The sequence below is a fragment of the Coptis chinensis genome, chromosome 5 (genome assembly GCF_015680905.1).
Source record: "Coptis chinensis isolate HL-2020 chromosome 5, ASM1568090v1, whole genome shotgun sequence".
NCBI classification, from domain to species: domain Eukaryota; kingdom Viridiplantae; phylum Streptophyta; class Magnoliopsida; order Ranunculales; family Ranunculaceae; genus Coptis; species Coptis chinensis.
Window position 1 is genome coordinate 74761195 of NC_141460.1, and position 23250 is coordinate 74784444.

The following is a 23250-nucleotide window of genomic DNA, read 5'->3' on the forward strand; positions in this document are numbered from 1 at the left end:
TTCTTGGGACAATTTCTCGAGTCATGCTTAGCAATCTTTCCACAGGATCTACACATTCTTCCTGGATTGTTTAGGGCTATCTCCTCGTTCTTCTTCCCCCTCCATTTTGTTTGAGAAATGTTGGGATTCAAAATCAATATCTGAAATAAAGATTTGAAAATCAAAATAAAAAAAACTATTTATATCAAATTAAACATTAAAATCAAATAACATTAAACATTAAAATCAAATAACCTGTGAGGTATTAACCGAAGGAATTGAAGGCTCTGCAGCTGGAGGCTTTTCATTATATGCATCTCCTTCGCAAGAAGTTTCATTAAACTTTGAAACTCCAATAGCCATTTCTCCAATCTTTTCTATAAAATATGAATAACCCTCAACAGTATGTGATGCAATGTAAGCCAGTTGAGAAGCAACCTTGATACAATGAGCCACTCTCAAAGGTTCATGGTTTTCATGGCCGGCCACTAATCTAGTATCAAACTCCACTCTATACGTGTTTGTCTTTTGCATCCACCACTTCAAAAGAAAATGCCTTGGAATCTCTTCAATCTCGTAACGCATAAAAACCTTTAACATATGACCACAAAGCAACCCCATAAACTGAAAGTACTTGCATTCGCAGTCTCCCTCTAAGGTTCCTCTATCGAAACTCACTCTCCAAACAGACTTCTTTAGCGGGTCTCTGCATTTAACCATGTAGCTTCCGGTTCCATACCTGTCAATCTGTTCCCCATCAATTTTGTACTCCATCTTTGCCTTCTGGAATTGCTCCTTAAATTTATTGAATACCCTAATAGTATAGACCTTCACAACATGCATAAGGAGGAAAGCATCTTCAGCCACAATTCGTGAACTATGTTCGGTGCGGTAATCAGAATCTCTTTGATTCCTAGCAATTGAAGCCAGAGACTTCTCATTACCATGTACAAACTGCATCAGCGTAGTTCTCGAATTGACAAATTGGTCATAATGAGAATTCATCGATTCACTTCTCTCAGTCGTATGCATACCAGCAAAAAAGGTGTCACTGAGGTAACAAGGAACCCATTTCTCCCGCATTTTATATATTTCTGTCAACCAATAATTTTTAGACAACTTGTTCTTCTCTATGATTGTACACCATCTTCTTTCAAAATCAGTAATCCTATACGAGAAAGAAATAGTATTCTTCAGGTCAGTTACCAATGTTTCAATTTTAGTAAAGGACAGCTTCTCTTGGAATTTCTGCATAACATGCCAAAGACAGTAATGATGACGAGTATCAGGAAACACTTTAGCAATGGCTGTAGTCATCGCTCTATCCCGGTCGATTGATAATTGCGGTTGGCGACGACCACCCATGGCTGCAAGCCAAGCCTTAAACAACCATATGAATGTATCTTCGTCTCATCAAGCAACAAATACAGAACCAAACCGAACCGACTGCAAATGATGGTTGACTCTAGTAAAGGGGGCAAAAGGCATAGAGTATGCATTGGTACGATATATGGTATCAAAAGACATAACATCCCCAAAGTATTCATACTAGACTCGAGACCTCCCATCAACCCAGAAAAAGTTTAGTGCAGTCCCATTTTGATCTAGATCAATGGCATAGTAGAACTGGGGATCCTCCGCACTCCTCTGCATAAAATAGTTTAGCACGGCTGTTGCATCACCTTCTTTAGGAATCTTTCTAGACCAACCATAATGATGGTTCCAACAATCCTTCTTTGTAAACCCAACTTTCTCCCCATGAAAAACATATGCCACTTTCCCAACAGGTAAACTGTTATCACTGAAAATCTCAGTCAAGCTCTTTGCTGCTTCAGGCATATTTTTGTTAATTTTCATGCAAATTCTCTTCGTTGGAGTCACGCAACCGTGGTTATGTTCATTATGAGCAATGCTGACATTGTATATCTCTTCATGTGGTCTTTTCTTAGCATGCATTTTAGCTTCAAGAATCGCACCGGATAGTCGATGTATTTCTTACTCTCACTGAATCTCTCTTGTTAGGGGCCTCTTCACGTGCGCAAACAAATAAACAATTAGTAACCACATTCACATCAGTTCCCCTCTTCTCCATTGTCTGAACACGAGTCTCAAATCCCTCTTGTTGACCATACTCTCTGTAGTAAGTTTTTGCCTCGTCAACACTTCTAAAAGTCATACCTACATACGGAGCAATTAATATCGGCGTACTTTGAACTAGAGATTTAGTAGACGAAGAACCAACTACATCTTCTTCGATTTCTATCGGATTCATATCGGCATCGCAATGAACACCAACCATTATATCAAGACTATATGAACCTGCAGGACAAATTCATTCACAAAGGTCAATCACCTTTGACAGTATGAGAAAGACGCTACAGCTCTAACTAACAACCAATTTATATAATCAGCAATTTCTCTGTTTATACAATAATTAAAGTATGAATAACTTGGTGAAATCCGTGTCAGAGATTTCATGTAGAACTTTTACAGTAATCTGTGATTTTTTAGTGTAGCAATGGGCAATGGTGTTTGCATTACTTGTTATTTTTCTAGTTACATGAAATCATGGGTAATGCAATGGTTATTTGATTATTGCAATAGGCATAGTGGAATGGGCATTTGATTTTAAGTAATCTGTGAGGAGGGTAACAAGTAATCACCATACCTCACGGGTTAAAATGTTTAATGTTAAAATAACGGAAAAATAACAAGTAACAAACCAGATGTATGTTATTGATTTATGTCCTCCACCCCCCGTAAAGGCTGCAACAACTAAACCATCTTTGTCTCTCATCACCCCCCCCCCCCCCATAGCTTGGCCCATTTTTGTTCAAGGCCCCATCAGCATTCACTTTGATTCTATTGCCCCTAGGAGGGGCCAGAGCAATTAGATTCCACTTGCTGCTTAAACTAAGTGGTTATGTTGAGCCTGAGGAAAATGTTTCTAACCATATCGGTGTCTCTAACATTCGGTCTTAGTACTTGGAGATAGTTCCTTAAGTCACGAACCAACTTGTGAAACACTGCCTCCATTGACTTAGTAGTTTGGCGAAACTTCCTGTCATTCCTCTCCTTCCATATGAAGTTGACCGAAGCACAAAAGAATACCTTATATATCTCACCCACTTCTGGTACTTTACACAATCTCAACAAAATTTTCATTCCCTATTTGAATTACTATTATCTGTATAGATGCCCAGCAGTCCTTTTACTCTTGAGAAGAAATCTTTAGAGTATTGGCACTCAAAGAATAAGTGAGCAAAGAATTCCCTACTGGAGGAACAAAGACAGCATGCCTACTGTGTGAGAATTTTCTTGCAGACTAACCTATCTTGTGTGGGCATACTGTTCGAAAATAGCTGCCAAGTGGTGAAGGAATGTCGTGGCATCACCCATCGTCCCCACACCATTTTACACCATCTTTTCTTCTCTCGCTCAGTAGACAAAGCTATGTAAGCACTGCTGGAGGTAAAGTTTCCACTCTGATGAGATGTCCAGACTACGAAGTCAGCGTTAAGGTGCTGATTTATCTCCACTGCCATTATGCTTCCCTTCAGTGCAGGAGATTGTATCCCTTGTACTTCATCATTCCAGCTTCCATCAGTCATGAGAACACTCATTTTAGAGTTCAGGGGAAAATTCCACACAACCATAGCTTCGACGTCTTGGATCAACGGAGATCGAGAACACCATATGTCATGCCATAGAAGAGTGTTCTCCCCATTTTCTATCGAATACTTGATAAACTTCTTTGCCACCACTCTAGTGTTCAACACATTCTTCCATGTCCACGAGCAGTCTTTTGGTATACTCATGGACCAGAAAAATTTGTCCTTAATATGCTGCTTCTAAGTCTAATCAACCCAAACGGTATCCTCTCTTGTCACCAGTTTGAAAATTAATCCATAATATGCTCCTAGATTCTACCTTTGCATATTCATAACTCTCAAGCCACCTTCATCCTTGGGTAGACAGACTGTACTCCAACATGCTTGGTGATGGCCTTTCTTCATGGTCGTACAAGTCCATAGGAATTGTGCACATATCTTTTCCACTTGTTCAAGAACAGTTACTGGGAGAATAAATGTTCTTGACCAATAAGTGTGGAAAGAAATAAGAACTGAGTTGATCAACTGCAATCTACCTGCATGAGAGAGTAACTTTGATTTCCAGTTTGTAATCTTCTTCGTGATCTTCTCGACAAGAGGTTGGCACTCCCTTATTCCCAGTCTGGCTGAAATGAGTGGTAGGCCTAAGTATCTCAAAGGAGGTTTCACAAGTTCCACCCCCAAGATATTCGCCAAAGCTAGAACATCTTGATAATTTAACCCTCCGGCTAATAAAGATGTTTTGTGCTTGTTGATATTCAACCCCATTGCTTCTCCAAAAGTTTTTAAGCACTCTTTAACAGCATTCACAGAGGCACAATCTCCCTTACAAAACAAGATGACATCATCCGCAAATGCTAGATGTGACAGTCTCACTCTATTACATTTTGAATGAAGAGAGATAGCTTTGTTGTTGATGTTCTGCATTATAACCGAGCTGAGGATTTCCATCACTAGAACAAACAGATAGGGTGATAAAGGATCTCCTTGCCATATACCTCTCTTGCCTGCAAAATAACCTTCTGGGGCACCATTGATCATGACGGAGAAAGAAGGGGTTGCAATGCACATCTCTATCCATTTATCCATTCAAGGAAGAAAGTGAAAAACATTAATCATAGCTAAGATAGCATCCCAACTCACTGTATCATACGCTTTCCTGATATCCAATTTGATTGAGCGTCTAGGAGTGCCATGCTTCCTATCATACCCCCGAAGAAGTTCATGTGAAAGCAAAATGTTGTCCTGTATAGATCTGTTAGGAATAAAAGCTGATTGATTAGCCTGCACAATGTCATTAATGACTAGCCTTATTCTATTCGCTACAACCTTGCTGTGACACTATAGGTCTACAGTCTTCAACCTTTGAGGGGTTGTTAACTTTGGGAATGAGACATATAAAGGTAGCATTAACACCTCTAGGAAATCTACAAAATTTAAATGCATTAAGGATAGCACATGTAAAATCTCCACCAACTGTTTCCCAATAGCTTTTGAAAAAGAATGGAGTGTAACCATCTGGCCCAGGAGCTGCATTCTCTTTCATCCCAAAAAGAGCTTCTTTAATTTCCGCAGGAGTAATATCAGAGTCTAGAAGAAGATTCATGGTAGGTGAGATGATAGCTTTAACTTGGAGATTGTTGAAGAACTCCATACCACAGATTTCCCCTGCCTCATCTCAGTATAGTAACCCACAAACGATTGTATAACCTCAACCTGCCCAGTTACAGTGTCCCCCTCTGCATTCTGTATGCACCATATACCATGAATATCTGAGAACTGGGCTCTAGCCCATGGTTTAACTCTAGTCTTCAAAAGTTTTAGTCTCTGCATGAGGACGTACATTGGATTTGAGAACAATTGTACCTCCCACACCTCTTGCAACATGCCTTGGAATTCCTCTTGTTCTACCTAATAATCCTTGAATCTAAAAGGTAAAGCTTTCCGGTCATAATCATGCCAAAAGATAAGGATTGGTGAATGATCTGATACCCCATGGGGTAAGAACTCTGCCTTTGATAACGGATACACATCAGTCCATAAACTGTTGACTACACATTGATCAATCTTGGACTGTATTTTGCCTTTACCTTTTACCTTGTTATTCCAAGTGAAAAAGAACCCATTAAAACTCAGATTAGACAATCCTGACCTTTGTAGACATTCCACAAAGCCCTCGACTTCTCTAGGGTGCATAGGACTTCCCCCCATCCTTTCCTTGGCTATAGTTATGTTATTGAAATCACCAACTACCGCCCAAGGAAGCATAACTGAGCTTTGAAGAACATTTATATCCCGCCAGAGAGCTTGTCGGAGACCTTTAGAATTTCTAGCATACACCACTGTTAGCAAAAAGACTTCATTGTTAAGCTTGAAAGTAACTTGACAATGGATAAACTGGTCGGAGTCCTGTACCTTCTCAATACTTATAAAGTAAGAATCCCAACAAATCCAAATTCTTCCTGCTGGATCTTTACCATAATTATTTGTATGTTCCCACAAAGGGCAACAAATGTTCCTTATATAGTCATACTTATCTTGCCTAACTTTGGTCTCAAGAAGGCAGAAAACACTAAGCTTTTTATTTACTCTAACTTTATTTATCTCCCGCGCTTTCTCAATGTCATTAGTACCTCTGACATTCCAGAAACACATTGATGTAATCATCTGTGATTTTTATTCTTGGAGCCCTTTGGTCTGTCCCTTCCCTTTTTACCACTACTTTGATTCTTGGTTGTTGCTTCTTTGTGCTTTTTGCTGGATTGCTTACTTGCTGCAATACATACTTTACCCGATCGTGTAACAACACCATTGGGCATCAATGGGGTAGCTGGCTAAGCTTCAGTATCGTCCTTCTCTAGCACTTTGTCATGAAAAAACTGAATTTCCTCTTGCACTTCCTCTAAGTCCGATGTTTCCTCCTCCTCAGTAACATCAATTTGCACGTGGAACCTGCTAGCCTCCATGTTAAAAGCCATAGCCATTTTCTGTTCTAATATCGCATTCATACTTATTTCATGGTCATGAAGGACTAAAGCTTGCTCCTCGACTAAAACTGAATTCTGCCGCTGTGCATTCCATACAACAATGTCACTACTTCCATTTTCTGCTGCCTCAATAGGCACGTCCCCAATGCAAGGAAAGATATTCGGTTCCATGGGCTCTGGAGCTCTTTGTACTACCTCTTCCACCTGGCAAGAACTGGAAGGAGTCTGCACTATCATAGAAGGACCTAATCCTTCTTCACTTGGTTGTTGCATGTGTAACTAACTAACCCCCAAGCTTTCGAGAGTTGCCTCCGCGCAATGTAATGCGCTTCAGAGTTAGCTGTAGAGTTTACAGGTCTCCACTCTGCGGCCTGATTCCATCTCTTCAATCTTCGTCTTTGGCTCTTAGACAATCTTACATTGTTTTCTTACCACTGAGCATCTTGTGTCATCGGTTCCTTTCCTTTGTCCCAAGCTTGCTACTGTGCTGCGGATACTACCTGTTGGGACGTAGTAGCTAGTACATTATTGTTGGGTGCCTGCTTACACTCTTCTACTAGATGCCTAACAATTTTTCACTGATTACAAAACTTGGGTAGCAATCCTATTTGAACTTTTTGCCAAAACTCGATCCCACGTTTCGGCACTTCAACATATATTTGATCTGGTATAGATTTGGACAGATCAACATCCACAAGTACGCTAGCATAGTACCCATTATTGTGTTCCAGCGAGTTCATATTAACACGAATAGGGCTGCCAAAACCTCTGCCCATACTCATAAGAATGTCCACCTCCCAGTATTCAAATGGGGTAGTCCTGGAAACTTGATCCAAACAAAACCAGAGGTTTGTTTGTGAGTCTCTATGTTAAAATTTGGCGTCCACCTCATAAACCTGATCAGTTGCCCTTGTAGATGCCAAGGTCCCCCAAAAAAGATCTTATTGAAGTCTCCTTCATTATCCAGTCGGAAAACCACATATCCTTTTCCTAAAGGTGACAACTTTAGCGTTCCTGTCAGCCCCCAAACATTGCTAACTTCGGATCTGATAGAGTCTAGATTCAACACTTTAGAATCTAAGTGAGCAATAAGAGTGAACTTACATGCATCTATTCCTCTTTCTAACGAGCTTAGTGGAATCTTTATAGCTGGCTTATCATCTTTTTTGGACGGCAGCGGCAAAGTTGAGACATCAACAGTTTGCTTCATCCTGCCTTTAGCTATGTGCACATAAGATTCTCTAGTTGTATCAGTTTCCACTATATTCCTACTTTCACCTTGTCGTGATGATTCAACACCATTCCCACTTGGAAAGGTGGCATGGTGTCTGTCGCTACCAAAACCAAAGGGAACCGAAGCCATAGGAACCGAACCCAAGAGAAGAATAGTATAGAGGAATAGAAAAGATGCAAAGAAAAAAAGAAAGTTTTGCTTACACTACCGAACTATCACTGTAGACAATTAGGGATTTTACCACTAGTGTAACCAAAAATATAATGGAGATACTAACCATTAGTTACTTCCGAACTCAACACTGTTATTACTCCTCCAAGATACTTGAATACTAAACGGAGAGAGGTTTCTTTCACCAAAGAACTCTCGCTGTACACAGCGGAGGATTTTACCCAAAGGAGAAAGAACAGGAGTACCCAAAGGATTTTACTGCTAAGTTGCCTTCCTCTTGCCTCGCTTTTATCTACAATTCCTTTAAGGTGTGTATATTATAGCACCCTGTATATTGTTTTTAAAGATGTAGGGCATTATCCGGATTTGAGGAGAAACCTAATCTCAGTAGGGCAGCTAGCAAGTGAAGGTTACACTACCCATTTTACAGGTGAAAGTTAGAAAGTAGCAAAAGGTGCATCGCTTATTGCACGTGGAGAGAAAGATGGTACTCTATATTTAACCACCAGTGGTTGTGGTTATGTTGATGTTGCTGATGACAAAGAAGATCCAAACACATGGCATCGCAGACTTGGCCATATGAGTGAAAAAGGAATGCAAGTCCTTCATTCACAAGGAAAACTACCAGGTTTGAAATCTACTGGGATAGACTTATGTGAGAACTGCATATGTGGGAAGCAGAAGCGTGTTAGCTTTCAGAAAGTGGGAAGAACTCCAAAGCAGCAGAAGCTTGAGTTGGTTCACACAGATGTTTGGGGTCCTTCATCTATCTCCTCTCTTGGTGGTAAGTCATACTTTGTGACTTTCATTGATGACTCTACTAGAAAGGTATGGATTTATTTTTTGAAGCAGAAATATGAGGTTTTTGATGTATTCAAGAAGTGGAGAGCTATAGTTGAAAATGAGACAGGGTTGAAATTGAAGTGTTTGAGATCTGATAATGGAGGAGAGTACAATGATACTGGTTTCAAGGAGTACTGTGCTGAAAATGGTATTCGGATGGAGAAGACACTGCCAGGGACACCTCAACAATGAATGGGGTGGTGAGAGAATGAACAGTCATTGACAGAGGCGTGCCGCGTGCATGCGATACAAAAGGGGTTACCGGGCGCTTAGTACAACACCTTACTTGATTAACTGTGGGCCATCAGTTCCATTAGATCACAGGTTACCTGAGGAGGTCTGGGGCGACAAGCAAGTAAGTCTCTCTTATTTGCGAGTGTTTGGATGTGTGTCATATATGCATATCAGTGATCAGTCTAGGGGTAAACTTGACCCTAAATCACTAAAGTGTGTATTCATTAGATATGGTGGTGATAAGTTTGGTTATCGATTTTAGGGTTACCATAATCAAAAAATCATACAGAGTAGAGATGTGGTATTCAATGAGAATATAATGTACAAAGACAGAAATGACACACATGTTAGTGGGACTAACTTTGTTGACTTGGAAGACACTGAAGTTAGTCATGGCACAGTGCAACAATAGGTTACTGATGTTCCACAGTCAAACACAGAAAGTGGTGATGAGGTTGCTACATCACAGACTCTAGCTCCGACCAATGATCTTAGGAAGACTTCTAGGCAACATGTGCCGAGTCAAAAGTATCCCACATCCACTTATGTAACTTACTTGCTCCTTACTGATGGTGGTGAACCCCAGTGCTATGATAAAGCATTGGAGGTTAATGATGCAAGCGAGTGGGAGCTTGCAATGAAGAATGAGATAAAGTCCCTCGTCTCTGATTACACAGTGATATTCTCTCTAGTTGTGAAACTAAATACTACGATGTTAGTGTCAAGTATTGTTGCAGTAGAAGATTTACTCCTTAAGCAGTTAGATGTGAAAACTGTCTTCCTTCATGGTGACAAAGAGGAAGAGATGTATGTGCAACAATGTGAGTGTTTCTTTGAATTGGGTAGAGAGAATATGGTATGCAAGCTAAGAAAGAGCTTGTATAGTTTGACACAAGCCCCTAGGCAGTGGGAGATGTTAGCCCGCATCCAGATATTTCCCATGTAGTGAGAGATGTTAGCAAGTTGATGACCGCGGTATCGAAGAGGTACTACTGATGAATGCATATGTTATGTGAGGGGTGATGTGTATTTGCAGGGGTATTTAGATACAGACTTTGCAAGTGAAGTTGATCGCAGGAATTTAAGGCGCTACTGGTTATGTCTTTGCAGTGGGAGCTACTGCAGTGGATAAAGACAATGATTATTGAGAAGCTGAAGCTGTGTTTAGCTTCAGTGGGTCTTCTATCTTGAGGATCGTGGATGAAGCGCACCATGATTCATTGGAAATGCATGGAGTTGATTTACTTTGGTTATCAGTCTCCAAGTGGGAGATTGTTAAGTAATAGAGCCAAATCACACGCGGATTTCCAATATAAAATTGGAAACATGGAAACCGCCAGCACATGAAGCCTTATCCAAATCGGTTTTGGTTTTGATAACCATTAGTTCATGGAGTTAGTTACCATATTTTGGAAAGACACCCTATTTAAATGCGTACCTTTGATGTCTGGCAAGGCCTTTTGCTTGGCAAGAACTTCCATGCCTTTTTCGCCCATATGACATAGTCTCTTATGCCATAGCTCGGAGGAAGCTTCTTCTTCTACCGCATTTACTTCTACTTTATACAAACTAGCATGTGTCTTGTAAAGAGAGCAAGTTTTCTTTCCTTTGACTGCTACAATGGAACCTCTGCTCAGTTTTCATACCCCGTTACCGAACGAGTTTAGAAAGCCATCATCATCTAACTTCCCAGCGGAAATTAGGCTTAGCCGAATGTCAGGGACATGTCTTACATCCTTGAGTGTCAAGGTGTAGCCGACATTAGTTTCTACATGAACATCACCAATGCCTACAATCTTCGAGACTCCACTGTTACCCATCTTTACCTCACCAAATTCACAACAGCTATAGATAGTGAAGAATCCCCTGTGCGGTGTGATGTGATAGGATGCTCCTCATCTATCACCTACTATGTATCCTGGCATGACGTACTAAGACAGCATACACCACATTCTGACACAATTCTTACTAGACCATCGTCGACTAGTGCGATAGTATCTTTGCCTGTGTTTACGTTCCTCTGTACCATGTCTTCATGTACACAGTTATTCTTCTCATCCATCTTTAGTGTTCTACATTCATACCTGAAGTGACCCTTGGTGGCACAATAGTAATATTGTCTCTCTGCCTTAGGAGTTCTAGCTTCACCCCTAGATTTACTTCTGTCATTACCTCTAGAATGAGATGGTTTTTTGCTCTTACCTCTCCCCCACTTCTCTGTGACAAGGATCTCTAAGTGAGAGGAGCTGCTTTTTGAACCCCTTCTTGTCTCCTTATTCAACAATGCCCCGATAGCCATCTCCATGGAAATAACTCCATCCTTAGTGGCTCCGTTAAGAGAAACTGCTAACGTCTCCCAATTGTTGGGTAGAGAGTTTAATATGAACAAAGCCTCAACTTTGTCTCCCATATCAATCTTCATCAAGTGCAACTGATTGATGGTATTCTGTAATTTATTAAGATGCTTAGACATTGAATAACCTTCTTTGTACTTCGTGTTGGCAAACTTCTTAATGAGCAGCATTTTGTTTCTGGCCGACTTCCTCTCATAGAGGTCTTCGAGTTTCTTCCACAAGCCAAAAGTAGTAGTCTCTTGGGATACATGGTGGAAGACACTGTCGTCAATCCACTATCGAATGTACCATATTGCTTTTCTGTCAAGCTTGCTCCACTCAGCCAAAGGAATCGTTTTCGGTTTTTCTCCTCCATTTTCAATGGGTTATGCCAAGTCTTTACAATAGAGCAAGTCTTCCATCTTAGCTTTTCAAATGGTGTAGTTAGCTCTATTCAAACTAGTCATGCGAGTGTTCACAGAATGGTCCATCTCTATAAGTTATTTAAACTCAAATCTTCTCTCTGAAATTTTGTCAAACACCTTCCGAGCAAAATTTGGATAACAACCTAGGTTAATCTAACCTGGCTCCGATACCACATGTTGGGGAATAACGATTCCAATCGATCCCCACTACACAGATAACTTGTAATATGAACACACTACTACTCCATACAAATTCTAAATATCCACTACAACCAACCTAGCATGCCCAACTCTCTAAACAACTATTAATAACAAATAATAATGCAAAGAAAATATAAAGCATACCACAACACAAAGATGTACCGTGGTTCGGCTAATGATGCCTACTTCCACAAGAGCTAATTCTTTTATAACGTGGGAAGGAAGATTACAATCACTCCTCTCAAGTCTCTCCACCTTACTAGATCACTCCTCTCTCTTTACATGCTTTTCTCTCTACAAAGGTTTTCTCTCAATCTTGATTGCTCTCAAAATTGGGTTTCTCTGTAAAACTTAGGTTTTCTAAAACCTTGTTTCTGTTTATATAGTAAACCACAATCTCGCGGTTACTGTAGCAAAATAGAAACTGCGAAATTAGACATGGGAGCGGGCGCGCTCTCGGCAAGGTCAATTAGAGCGCGCACGAGCTCAAACCCCTCCCATGAATAGTAATAAAGGCGCGGGCGTGCCTTTGGTCTAAGCCAATTTGAGCGCGTGTGCTAGGAGTGTAAAAAAAAACCATTGACCCATCATCCGGTAGGGTACCCGGTCTTCATCCGCCACCCAAACCCGCACCGACCCAAAAATAGACCCACCTTGCCCCGCCACCGTTTTTATGCGGTCGGGCTATGAGTGTAGGTTCTATGTTCAAACCCGACCCGTCAAACCGCCCGACCCACACCGTGTCAAAAGTCGTTGACCCAACCCCGTTGACCCGCACAATTTCAAGACTCTAACTCTAATATTTTTGTATTTTGTTTATAATTTCTTTTAACTTTTGTAGGAATTTGAGAGATATGAATACAAACTTATGAGTTCAACATCAATTTCACATATTCAAGTTTGAACTTTGGGAAAATATCAAAAGTTCAAATTCAACTTTCGAATTTTGGAGAAGATAAATCATTCATCCTTGTATTAATTTCGAATGCTTTTAGTTTATATTTTATTGTTTTGTACAATAGATCCTTGCTCCCATCTTCATTTTATCATACTATGGAAAATAATCAATTTACAAATGGTAAATCACGATAAATAAGTTTCAAATTTACAGATATGGTTTTGGGTTCAAATTCAAGTTTTTTTATTTTTGTTTATTTTTTATTGATTGATTCCATTTTTTCTCTATGCTGTGAATTGGAAATATATTACTTGCAGAATTAGAAAGTTTTTTTTTTAGTGAAATTGGGTTAAAATGATAATTTCCACCCGACCCAGATGACTACCAAAACCCGCCCGTAAAAGGTGACCCCAATCCAACGGGCCGGGTGATGGTACTAAGGCATGACCTTCAACCCGCCCTGCCCCGCCCCGTCGGGGACCATTGGATTTGTATCCCCTAGACCCGCCCCGCCCCGACCCATCACTATTTGACCCACGGTTGACCCGGCCCGCCCCGTATTACACCCCTAGCGCGCGCTCAGCCCTCATCACTCAAACAATACTTTTTTCTCATCGTCATGTGAGGGATAACTCCAACAATTTATTTATTACCAAAAAGTGTTTAGTAGTGAAAAAACATTTTTTGAAAAAATAAATGTGTTTGGTCTCTATTTTTTTTAAAAATTTTCATCCAAAACTCACTTTTTGGTCCCAAAAACTCATTTTATGATAATTAGGTAAAACTTGTTTTTTAAGTTAAAATACTATTTTTCTTTGAGGGAAACACTTTGAGCACTCAAGGCAAATGAACTGCCGGATGTTTTAGACTTTAGTACTTTATGCCACGATATGCCGAAATATGTCAAGAAATATAGTGCGAAATCTGATTTGATAAAATAGCTTTTAAGAAAAATCACAACCAAACATGTTTATTCAAAAATTGTTTTTAGAATAAATATTTTTTTCATAGAAATGCTTTTTAAGAAAAAATGAGACCCAAACACCCACTAAAGTTGAACAAGTTCAGAATTGAGAATAAACTTGTTTTTTTGGGTTACTAGAAACTAAGGTGAAGATTGACAAGTTTGATGTTATTTCACCGGTGTGCTGCCCGACCTAGCTTCATGGGAGTTCCTTAACAATTATTCCAGTGATTGTTATGGAAGAATATGATTGAGTTGGAAAACTAGTTTTCTTAAAGTTTAAAAACTAGTAGCTAGAGAGCTCTCAGTTTATTCATTGCTGAGTTACCATGTTGCTGGTTCTGCAAGAGTTCCTGCTCACGGTGATATATGAGAAGCTAGTCTTATGGGATGAACTAGTATGTTTCGGTAGAATTATAAAAGAACCATGGTGTGTTATGGGAGACTTAAATAATTAATGTTTTGTTTTTGTTTGAGAGAGTGGGAGGAAAGCTAGTTCCCCTAGAGAAACATCTCCTCTTGTCAACTGCTTAAACACTGCTAGGCTCTATGATCACAAGGCCTCAGGGTGTTTTTTCACATGGTCTAGCATTGGAGATGCTCAAACCATAAAATACTTAAAGATTGACAGATGTTTAATTAATGTAGATTGGTCAATGAAGTTTCATAACTTTTCAGTGGAGTTCCTAACTCAGGGAATTTATGATCATTCACCTGTAGTTTTGTCCTTATCAGATGGAGTCAGATATAAGTGATAAGCACCCAAAATTGTGTAATAAACCCCGTAGAGACATTACATATTTGTTGATTATGTGTTTAATAAATGTAAATTAATTGTATATTCGTGTTTTCATAGGTTTCAATAGTTAACGAGAAAATTCTGGCCAAACCTGCGTTTTAGCATGAAGATGTTGTACGGAATAGTGCTTAAACCTAAAGTCTTCTCTCTCAGCCCATTTGAAGCTCAAAAATGCCAAAATAAAGCTCGTGTACTCAACACCGATCATTTATGGATCAAATCAAGATAATGATGCAGAAAAGTAGAAGAACTTACAATCATATCTTCTGATTCTGGACTCCGAATTCAGCACGTAAATTGTAGTCAAAACAATCAGTGCGACGAGCTCTACGCAAAGACGTAAAGTTATAAAAGTCACCTGGGCCAATATGGACCCACCACTGGTCAAAACATATGGGCTCATCACTTATTTGGTTTCTCCATTATTTGATCCATAAGTTGAGACAAAACCAAGTGGAGTACTAAGAGCACTAAATGCACTAAGTGGAGCACTAATGAAGCAACAAATATAGCACTCATGTCTCCACTCATTCTATTTTTCATAAAGTTAGTTTTGTATTTTGAAAAGAAATTATATCATGATTTAGATTTAGAATAGTTTGTAAGTCATTAATGGAGTCTTCTCCAAAGGAATAAAACTATTCTTCTCAACTTGTTCTTCTTTAGTTTCTCATGTATTTCTAGGATTTACAGTACGTTCATTGGTCAGTACATTTAAGTCTATAATTGCATCCTATTGTAATATGGTAACACCCGTTCAAATTAGGATTCTGTATCTTCAAACAAAGTAGAGTGCGCGACTAAATTAGTAGCGTGCACGACTTGATCTTAGCCAAATCAAAATTCCAGTGAACGCTAGATGCACTAACAGGCTAGGAGTTGAATGGATATATATATTTCAGAAATGAAATATCACTTCAATTCCTTATGCTAACAGGTTGTTCTTAGAGGTAAGTTCAACATGTTATGACCAAAACTCGAATCCATCTTGGGTTTGTCTATGAGCCCAAGAAGGATTAGAGATGCAATGGAAATTAATTCAAACAGTAGACTTAATCCAAATAAACAAGATCAGTGGATTTAACTCTCCACAACTCTCTCTCTCTCTCTATCTTCTCTAAATTGATTATTGTAATTTCCATCTAATTGTATATTAAGTGTAGTGTGAAATCTTCGTTCCCATATAAATCCTTCTCACATAGATTTCCCTAGAGACAATTCAACACCGTAGTCATACATGATCTAATGTTTAGGCATGGGTACGAATTCTTGCTCAAAGCTATACAATAACATAATTTTGTGAGCAAGGTATTGATACAAGTGTAGGTTTAGTGTTGTGTCTTGCAGACATAACAACAAATTTATACTTATCAGTAAGCCTCCTTTTAGATTCTGTAACTACTGGTTAACAATGCTAGAGTTTACCTCTACATTGATTGAAGCCTGGAGTATTCAGAATAGTGGCAATCTGTCATTCATGTTTTTCAAGAAGCTTAAGCAATTGCTTAAGTGGTGGCCCAAGATAAGCTCCACAGATATTAAAAAGAACACTGAAAGGGCTAGAAAGCAACTTGAGTCTATACAAAATATCCTCCAACAAACTCCATTTGATGTGGATCTTTGCTGTAAAGAGAAAGAAGCTAGAACCCAATTGTGCTTCTTTATGCAAATTAAGGAAGAGGAACTCGGGCAGAAAACCAACACTGAGTGGTTAACTTATAGAGATGAAGGGAATTCCTTCTTTCATAATGCTCCGAAGGAGAAAAAGAACAGGACCAACATTTGGGTATGTAGTACAAGATGGCCAAGGGAAGAGAAGATCGAGAGGGCCAAGTACAGGTCTCTGAGGTCTTTGTCTCTTACTACACCGACCTTCTGGGTAAGGAGCAGGCGCAATATTCTTGCCCAAGCCAGATTCTTGAAGGTTTTGAGCTGAAGGAACTGAATCAAGCCCAACCTCTAGCCCTTTCTCTAGAAATCTCAAGTGAAGAGATCAAGCTAGCCTTATTTTCTATGGAGGAGAATAAATCCCCGGGACATGATGGATTTAATGCAATCTTCTTTAAGAAGAGTTGGGATCATATAGGTGATGATTTTATTCATACAGTGGAACATATTTTCTCTAGTAGTACTAGGCATAGGGGTATAAATGCACTCACCTGTGTTTAATTCCTAAATTGTTAGCCCCTGCTTTAGTTGCTCAGTTTAGGCCTATTGCATATTGTAATACTATGTTAAATGTATTACAAAAGTACTAACAAACAGGTTAAAGTTGTGCTTGCCTAAGCTTATCTCCTCTACTCAAGTTGTTTTTGTTCTTGGAATAAGCATTCAAGATAATTTGCTCCTTGCACATGAACTCATGAGAGGATATAATAGAAAACATGGAACAAAGAGATGTGTCATTAAGCTGAACATCAAGAAAGCCTATGATTCAGTTAACTGGAAGACTTTGGAGCTGATTTTACATAGATTCAGATTTCCGCTGACCTTCATTAATTGGTTGAAGATGCTTGTGTTATTCCTCCCCTTCTTACTTTTTACTGATTAATGGTTTCTCTGAAGGGTTTTTGTTAGTAAAAAGGGGTTTCGTCAAGGTGATATAGTTTCCTCTTTAATTTCTTATTTATTTTGGTAATGGAGGTGTTAAGTGGTTTGCTTAAGAAAAGGTTGGTTACAAAGTCTTTATCTGCTCACTCAAAATGCAAGAAGCTTGGACTTACTCACCTAAGCTTTGCAGATGATGTGATTGTTTACTGTAAAGGTGAGTTAGCTTATGTGGAAGCTTTTAAAGGAATTATTGATTCCTTTACTCGGGCAACAGGACTGCATCTAAGTAACTCTAAGACAACTCTACTTTCTGGGAGTATGAGTTGTATAGAGAGTAATGAGATGGCTGCAGTCATGGATGTGGCATTAGCTTTCCCTCTAGTTACATATTTGGGGCTCCCTCTCACTTCCTCTAGATTGAGGATTAAAGAATGCCTTCCCCTTATTGAAAGAATGACTGGAAGAATAGAAGACTGGAAAAACAGATGTTTGTCAAAGGCAGCGCATGAAGACTAGAACTTATCAAATATGTTCTATCTTCTTTCCAAGTGTATTGGGCAAGGTCTTTTGTCATTCCGATCCAAAACAGGTCCTTGATAAGGTTGTTAAGATCTGTAATAGGTTTCTATGGGTTGGACCTGACATGAAGCACAAAATGCACCATGCAAGTCATGATGTTTTGAGGTACTCTAAAGAACAAAGTGTAGGAATTGTTGACCCGAGAACCTGGAACTATGCTTCTTATTGTGAACTGGTTTATAGAATCATTGCAAAGGAACAATCGATTTGGGTGGAGTGGACATGGAAACAGTAGATAAAAGACAAATACTTCTAGACGATGAAAGTGCCAAGTGACTGCTCATGGGTGTGGAAGGGTATCTTGCAACACAGAGAGACAACTAGAAAATATATCAAGTATGTTATAGCTAATGGAGAGGATACATGGTTCTGGCATGATCCGTGGCTTACAAAAGTACCTTTGTGGTTTCAACCTCTTAGTAGAAATCTCTTTGACTTTCCAATTGATACAAAGGTTAGTCATGTTATCTCTGAGGGGAGGTGGAATGATATAATCAGAAGCTTAGATGATGAGGTTATGAGAAATGCAATACTACAAATCCAAATCAACAATTTTGTTGAAAAGGATAGAGTAGTTTGGACCCCCTCAGTCACAGAAGCCTATACATCCAAGTCTGCTTATATGACTCTGAGAAAGATTAGGGAGGAGGTTAAATGGTACAAGATTATACGTATGGAGGAAGATGGTGGTTCCTAAACACTCTTTTACTATGTGGCAGTATTTGCTGGTTATCTACTAACTCTGGATAGATTAATTAGGAAGAAAATGTTGAGCCACTCGAGTTGTTGCATCTATGGCTGCTCGACTGAATACTCTAAACACCTATACTTTAATTTGATTGCCCATTTTCTAAGGAAGTGTGGAGTAAGGTTAAGAAAGTAATAGGAATGGGTGGGTGTGTTACTGATTTGACCTTTGAATGGTATGACATTTTCAAAAAATGCAGGACGAACACCACAAAGAGTGAAGTGTGGAGAACCTTGTGGCAACAACAGTACACTAGATCTGGGCAGAAAGAGGAAGGAGGAGAATGAATCAAATTAGTAAACAACTCTGGAACTTTGTAACAAGATTATTTATGACATGCAGTTGTATCTTCAGAGGAGGTTAGTAGAAGTTGAAGACTCTATTGAATTGAGAGTTTTGTTATCAAGGTTGAACATTGAAGTGCGCTACCAGTCTAAAGCAAGCTACTTTTATCAAATGGAGCAGTCCAGATGTGGACGTGATTATGTTGAACGCTGATGGAGCAGTAGGTGAGTATAATGGCTTTGGTGGCATTTTCAAGAATTGGCAAGGTAATGTAGAACTGGTATTTACTGGTTCATCCCCTAGTAAATCTATTATTAGCCAAGAACTGGGAGCTATAGTGGAAAGTTTGAAGGCAGCCATTGATAGAGGGTACAAGAAACTCATAGTGCGTTCAGAATCACTCAGAGTTGTCAACATCTTGAATGGGATTGAGATAGCACCATGGTATTGTGACAATATTGTCGCATCCTTTGCAGTGTTTAGAAACCTTTTTGAGGTGCTAAATGTTAGGCATAGGGTATGCCCGTGCCTTCGGCGCAAGGCGTACACGCGCCTTCGGCGTGAAACAACACGTCGTGCCTTCGGTACAAGACCAGCCCAATTGCCCATTATCCATAAGCCCAATAGCATCAATTGGGTCAGCCAATTATGCAGTACCATGTCAAATTTGGAGGCCCAACAGTTTATAAGCTGATAAAAGGTAAAATGTTCGTTTTACCTACGAATACAATTACGCATAGGCAAGTAAAACTAAAACTAGACTTGGTGCTAAGTTATCAAAGTTTTCTACTCTCGATTCTATAACAATATAGGGGGAATAGAAGATTCGTTCCACTCCTAGTTCTTTAGAATTAGCGTTTACTAAGATTATCAATCTATCCAAAGTTAATGAGAGTAATACGGAAATTAAACTACGATGGAAATTATGCTAACAAGATGCGATAAATCAAACTACGGAATACTAAATTGATACTATGATAAGGAATTAAGGGGGATTGATTCCACCTTAACTCGACTTAATCAACTAACAAAGAAATGTCGCAATCCAAATTGAAGTGCTTTCGCATACAAATTGGTAAATCTAATCCCTAATTATTCATGGCAATCTCTACCAAATAATAACTAGCATGTGAAGCAATCAAACCCATTCTCATGGTGAACTAATTACTTTCTACAATTGAATAGATTATCACGATGATTTCTAAGCTAACAAAATCAAGTTTTCATCAAGACTTCTTCAACCCCCTCTAATAAAGGTTTAGCCTAGAATCATTACACTATCATTTCTATATGACTTTAAGCAAGACATGATATAAAGATTCTAAATTTGCTTATTTGAATTAAAAAGATATCTACTCATGTAAGATTTAATTGAAACTAGTAATGATAAATAACTAAATCTATAAATTAAAACTACAATGGTTAATGAAATGCAACTAGATTATCAAGAACTAACTAACTTTATTGAACTAATGAATAAATAACAATACTGATTCAACTACTGAATTTAAAACAAGATAATGAAAAACTAATTAATGGAGTCTAAAAACTAGATCTCAAACTATATTCTAATGGCTACCTAAAAAACTAGAATACTTAAGAGTTAAGTCTTGTGTCTTGAAATGGAGGAGACAAGATCTACTTTTTCGTGCATGGGGTGAGGAGCCATGTTTTGGGCCGGAAAATCGAGCCCAAAGCCCAATTTATTCAGTCCACAGAGCCCTTTTCAATTGGATTTGACTTTTATAGACTTTTTGTCCACGTCTGCTCTTCTGATTGATTCAAGGCTTAGACCATTGAAAAGCTCTTTCCAAGACGGTCGTTTTGACATAAGATAGGCCCCATTCCGATATCTGAGTCCAAAGATACGGCCTTCGAAAGTTATGCTAACTTTTGTGCGCTATTTCTGCCCGCATTGACTTTGGCTTTTCAGCTTTGACTAGGATTTAAAAAGTCTTTTTCTCCTTGAATCTTGGCCTTTAATCACAGAACTTCTTAGCAGCCAACCCTTACTCCTTTATCTCGCCAAAGTGACACATTTCTGCACATAATTGACTTCAATGCCTGAAATACATAAAAGCACGTAATCAACATTAACTCTTATTTATTACTCGCATAATTGGTCTAAAAGTATTATTGTTAAGGGATTAAAACTACAGTTTTGGGCTCTTATCAAACCACCCCCAAATAGCATTTTGCTTGTCATCAAGCAAATATGAGAAATTAGAATAAGTGACTAAAAATGGAGTTCTACCTACTCTCGTTTCACCGAGTGCGATTGCATTGACCATATGCAACAAGACCTTAAACCACTAGGAATTCCCTAGTGGATGAATTATAGCCTCGTGAGAGTTTTCCAGTGAAGGTACTCACAAACTTCATCTATACTACAACGACTAAGAAATAAAACTATTGTTTCCTTATTTATGCCTCAATTATCTATACATCTCACTAGTAATGAATATAGAATAATCAAGTCGAAACCTAAGCTAATATATGCATAATAATCAATCATCTACGAATAAACATATATACAATGAGTAATACTATGAAATGCACTAGCAGGTTCATAAACTATTGTTTCCTTATTTATGCCTCAATTATCTATACATCTCACTAGCAATGAATATAGAATAATCAAGTCGAAACCTAAGCTAATATATGCTTAATAATCAATTATCTATGAATAAACATATATACAATGAGTAATACTATGAAATGCACTAGCAGGTTCATGAAAACTCGGAATAGCGTCCTTAAGTATGTCCTCACATAAATGTCAAGACAAAAACCACTCTGATTTTTTTGCTCAAGTTTATTTACTCCGATTAATGCGGTGGGCACACTTTACCTTACAATCTCAATGACACACAAGGAAGCCGGAGTCGATCAAACACATCTGCCACTTACTATCACACTAACCTATTCCTAATTGAGCTAGAGGTCTTTATTAGGTGTTGCGGGGATTAGGTGATGGTTTAAGAATGAAGGAAATGGATTTTCAAAAAGGACAAGTTTGAGATAATAGGGTTTTCATATTACGTAACTAGAGAAACCCTTGTTTTTTTGCTTCTACACCTTGTTTCCATCTTTAGCCTTTTTATTTTGGTTTTTTGACTCCTTTTATTCTATTTTTTTGGAGTTTTTATTTTGTTTCTATTTCTATTTTTCTTTTCTTTTCTTTTCTTTGGATGGAAACTTCTTTTCTTTTTCTTTTCTGAAGCAACTAACTAATTTTTGTTTACATTGGTTTTTCTCTTCTCTTTTCTTCACTTATCCTATTCTCATACTCATTCTAAAATGGGTAGGTTGATTTTTTTTTTATTTTATTTTTTATTTTGTTTTGTAAAAGGGTAAAGGAATTGTGGTTTATGAAAGGCTAAAGAAAGGCTCAGAGGGGCGACTAGCGGAAAATAATTCATAGGTCTGAATTTCTGGCTATATCGATCCAAAGAGGGCCTAAATTCTCGCTTAGGATATGGTATAGTGATCAAGAAAGTGGACGTGTAATTTCTCTATTCGGAATTTACTTCTCCCTTGTGTCATTTCTCAAATACTGCACTCATATAAGGCTTTAGGCTATATTCTCATAGGATTTGTAGAATAAGTACTCTAGCCTAGATTTCAGAAACTTACTGCCAAACAATCATAGATACTCATGCAATATATTTATAGAAAGATGCAAAGATTATTATCTACATATTAACCTAAGTTTCTAAAAACTATTCTAATACAAAAGCTAACGTGAGACTTCTAGATTATTAAGAGCATAGGGAAAGAAAACAATACCAATATTCCTAAGTGTATAACATAACTTTTTATTTATTTATTTTTTAATTTTTGAAATTTTTACTAGAAAAACAAGTGCATAATGTATATATCTATATCCTAACAGATGCCTTAATTACACGTGTTTCTATGCCACCCCCAAACAAGAAGTATGCTTTGTCCTCAAACTATTTAAATAAAAAGGGTAGAAAAATACCATGGAAACGCGTGAAATTCTGGAACATCTGCAAAACAAGGTTAAAACATACTAATATAGAAAATAAAAACTGATGCAACTCTATAGGAGTTCCACCTGTTATGGGGTTAACAAGAATTAAATTGCTTGGGACATAAGCAAACACTATCTAAAACTAAAAACTTACCTCCTCTCCCGCGTTTAAGCATCATCCTCATTCTCTATAAAGAAATGAGGTTCCTTCGCATCATACCATGCCATGATGATTTACCAGGCTTCACGCCATTTATCATCTATGATCGCTAACCTATTAAGCGCCACTTGGTCGGATGGGGTGTAAGGTGTAACCTGATGAGGTTGTATCCTCCACCTTTGCCAAGTCATTGCACGGAAAGATCGAATAATACAATTGGTGGGTCTCACAATGTCGACCCCAACCCAATCC

General features: G+C 38.5%; 1 protein-coding gene across 1 annotated transcript; it reads left to right on the forward strand.

Annotated features, from left to right (window-relative positions):
• Positions 1–17316: 17316 nt before the first annotated feature.
• On the forward strand, positions 17317–17745 carry LOC147498886 (uncharacterized). Its single transcript, XM_086563367.1, has one exon. It carries the CDS (start codon positions 17317–17319, stop codon positions 17743–17745), a length of 429 nt encoding a protein of 142 aa, XP_086419493.1.
• The last annotated feature ends 5505 nt before the right edge of the window (positions 17746–23250 follow it).

Bases quoted from the DNA above. Each gene is read 5' to 3' on its own strand.
- LOC147498886 (XM_086563367.1), top strand. From the start codon at position 17,317: ATGGAGGTGTTAAGTGGTTTGCTTAAGAAAAGGTTGGTTACAAAGTCT.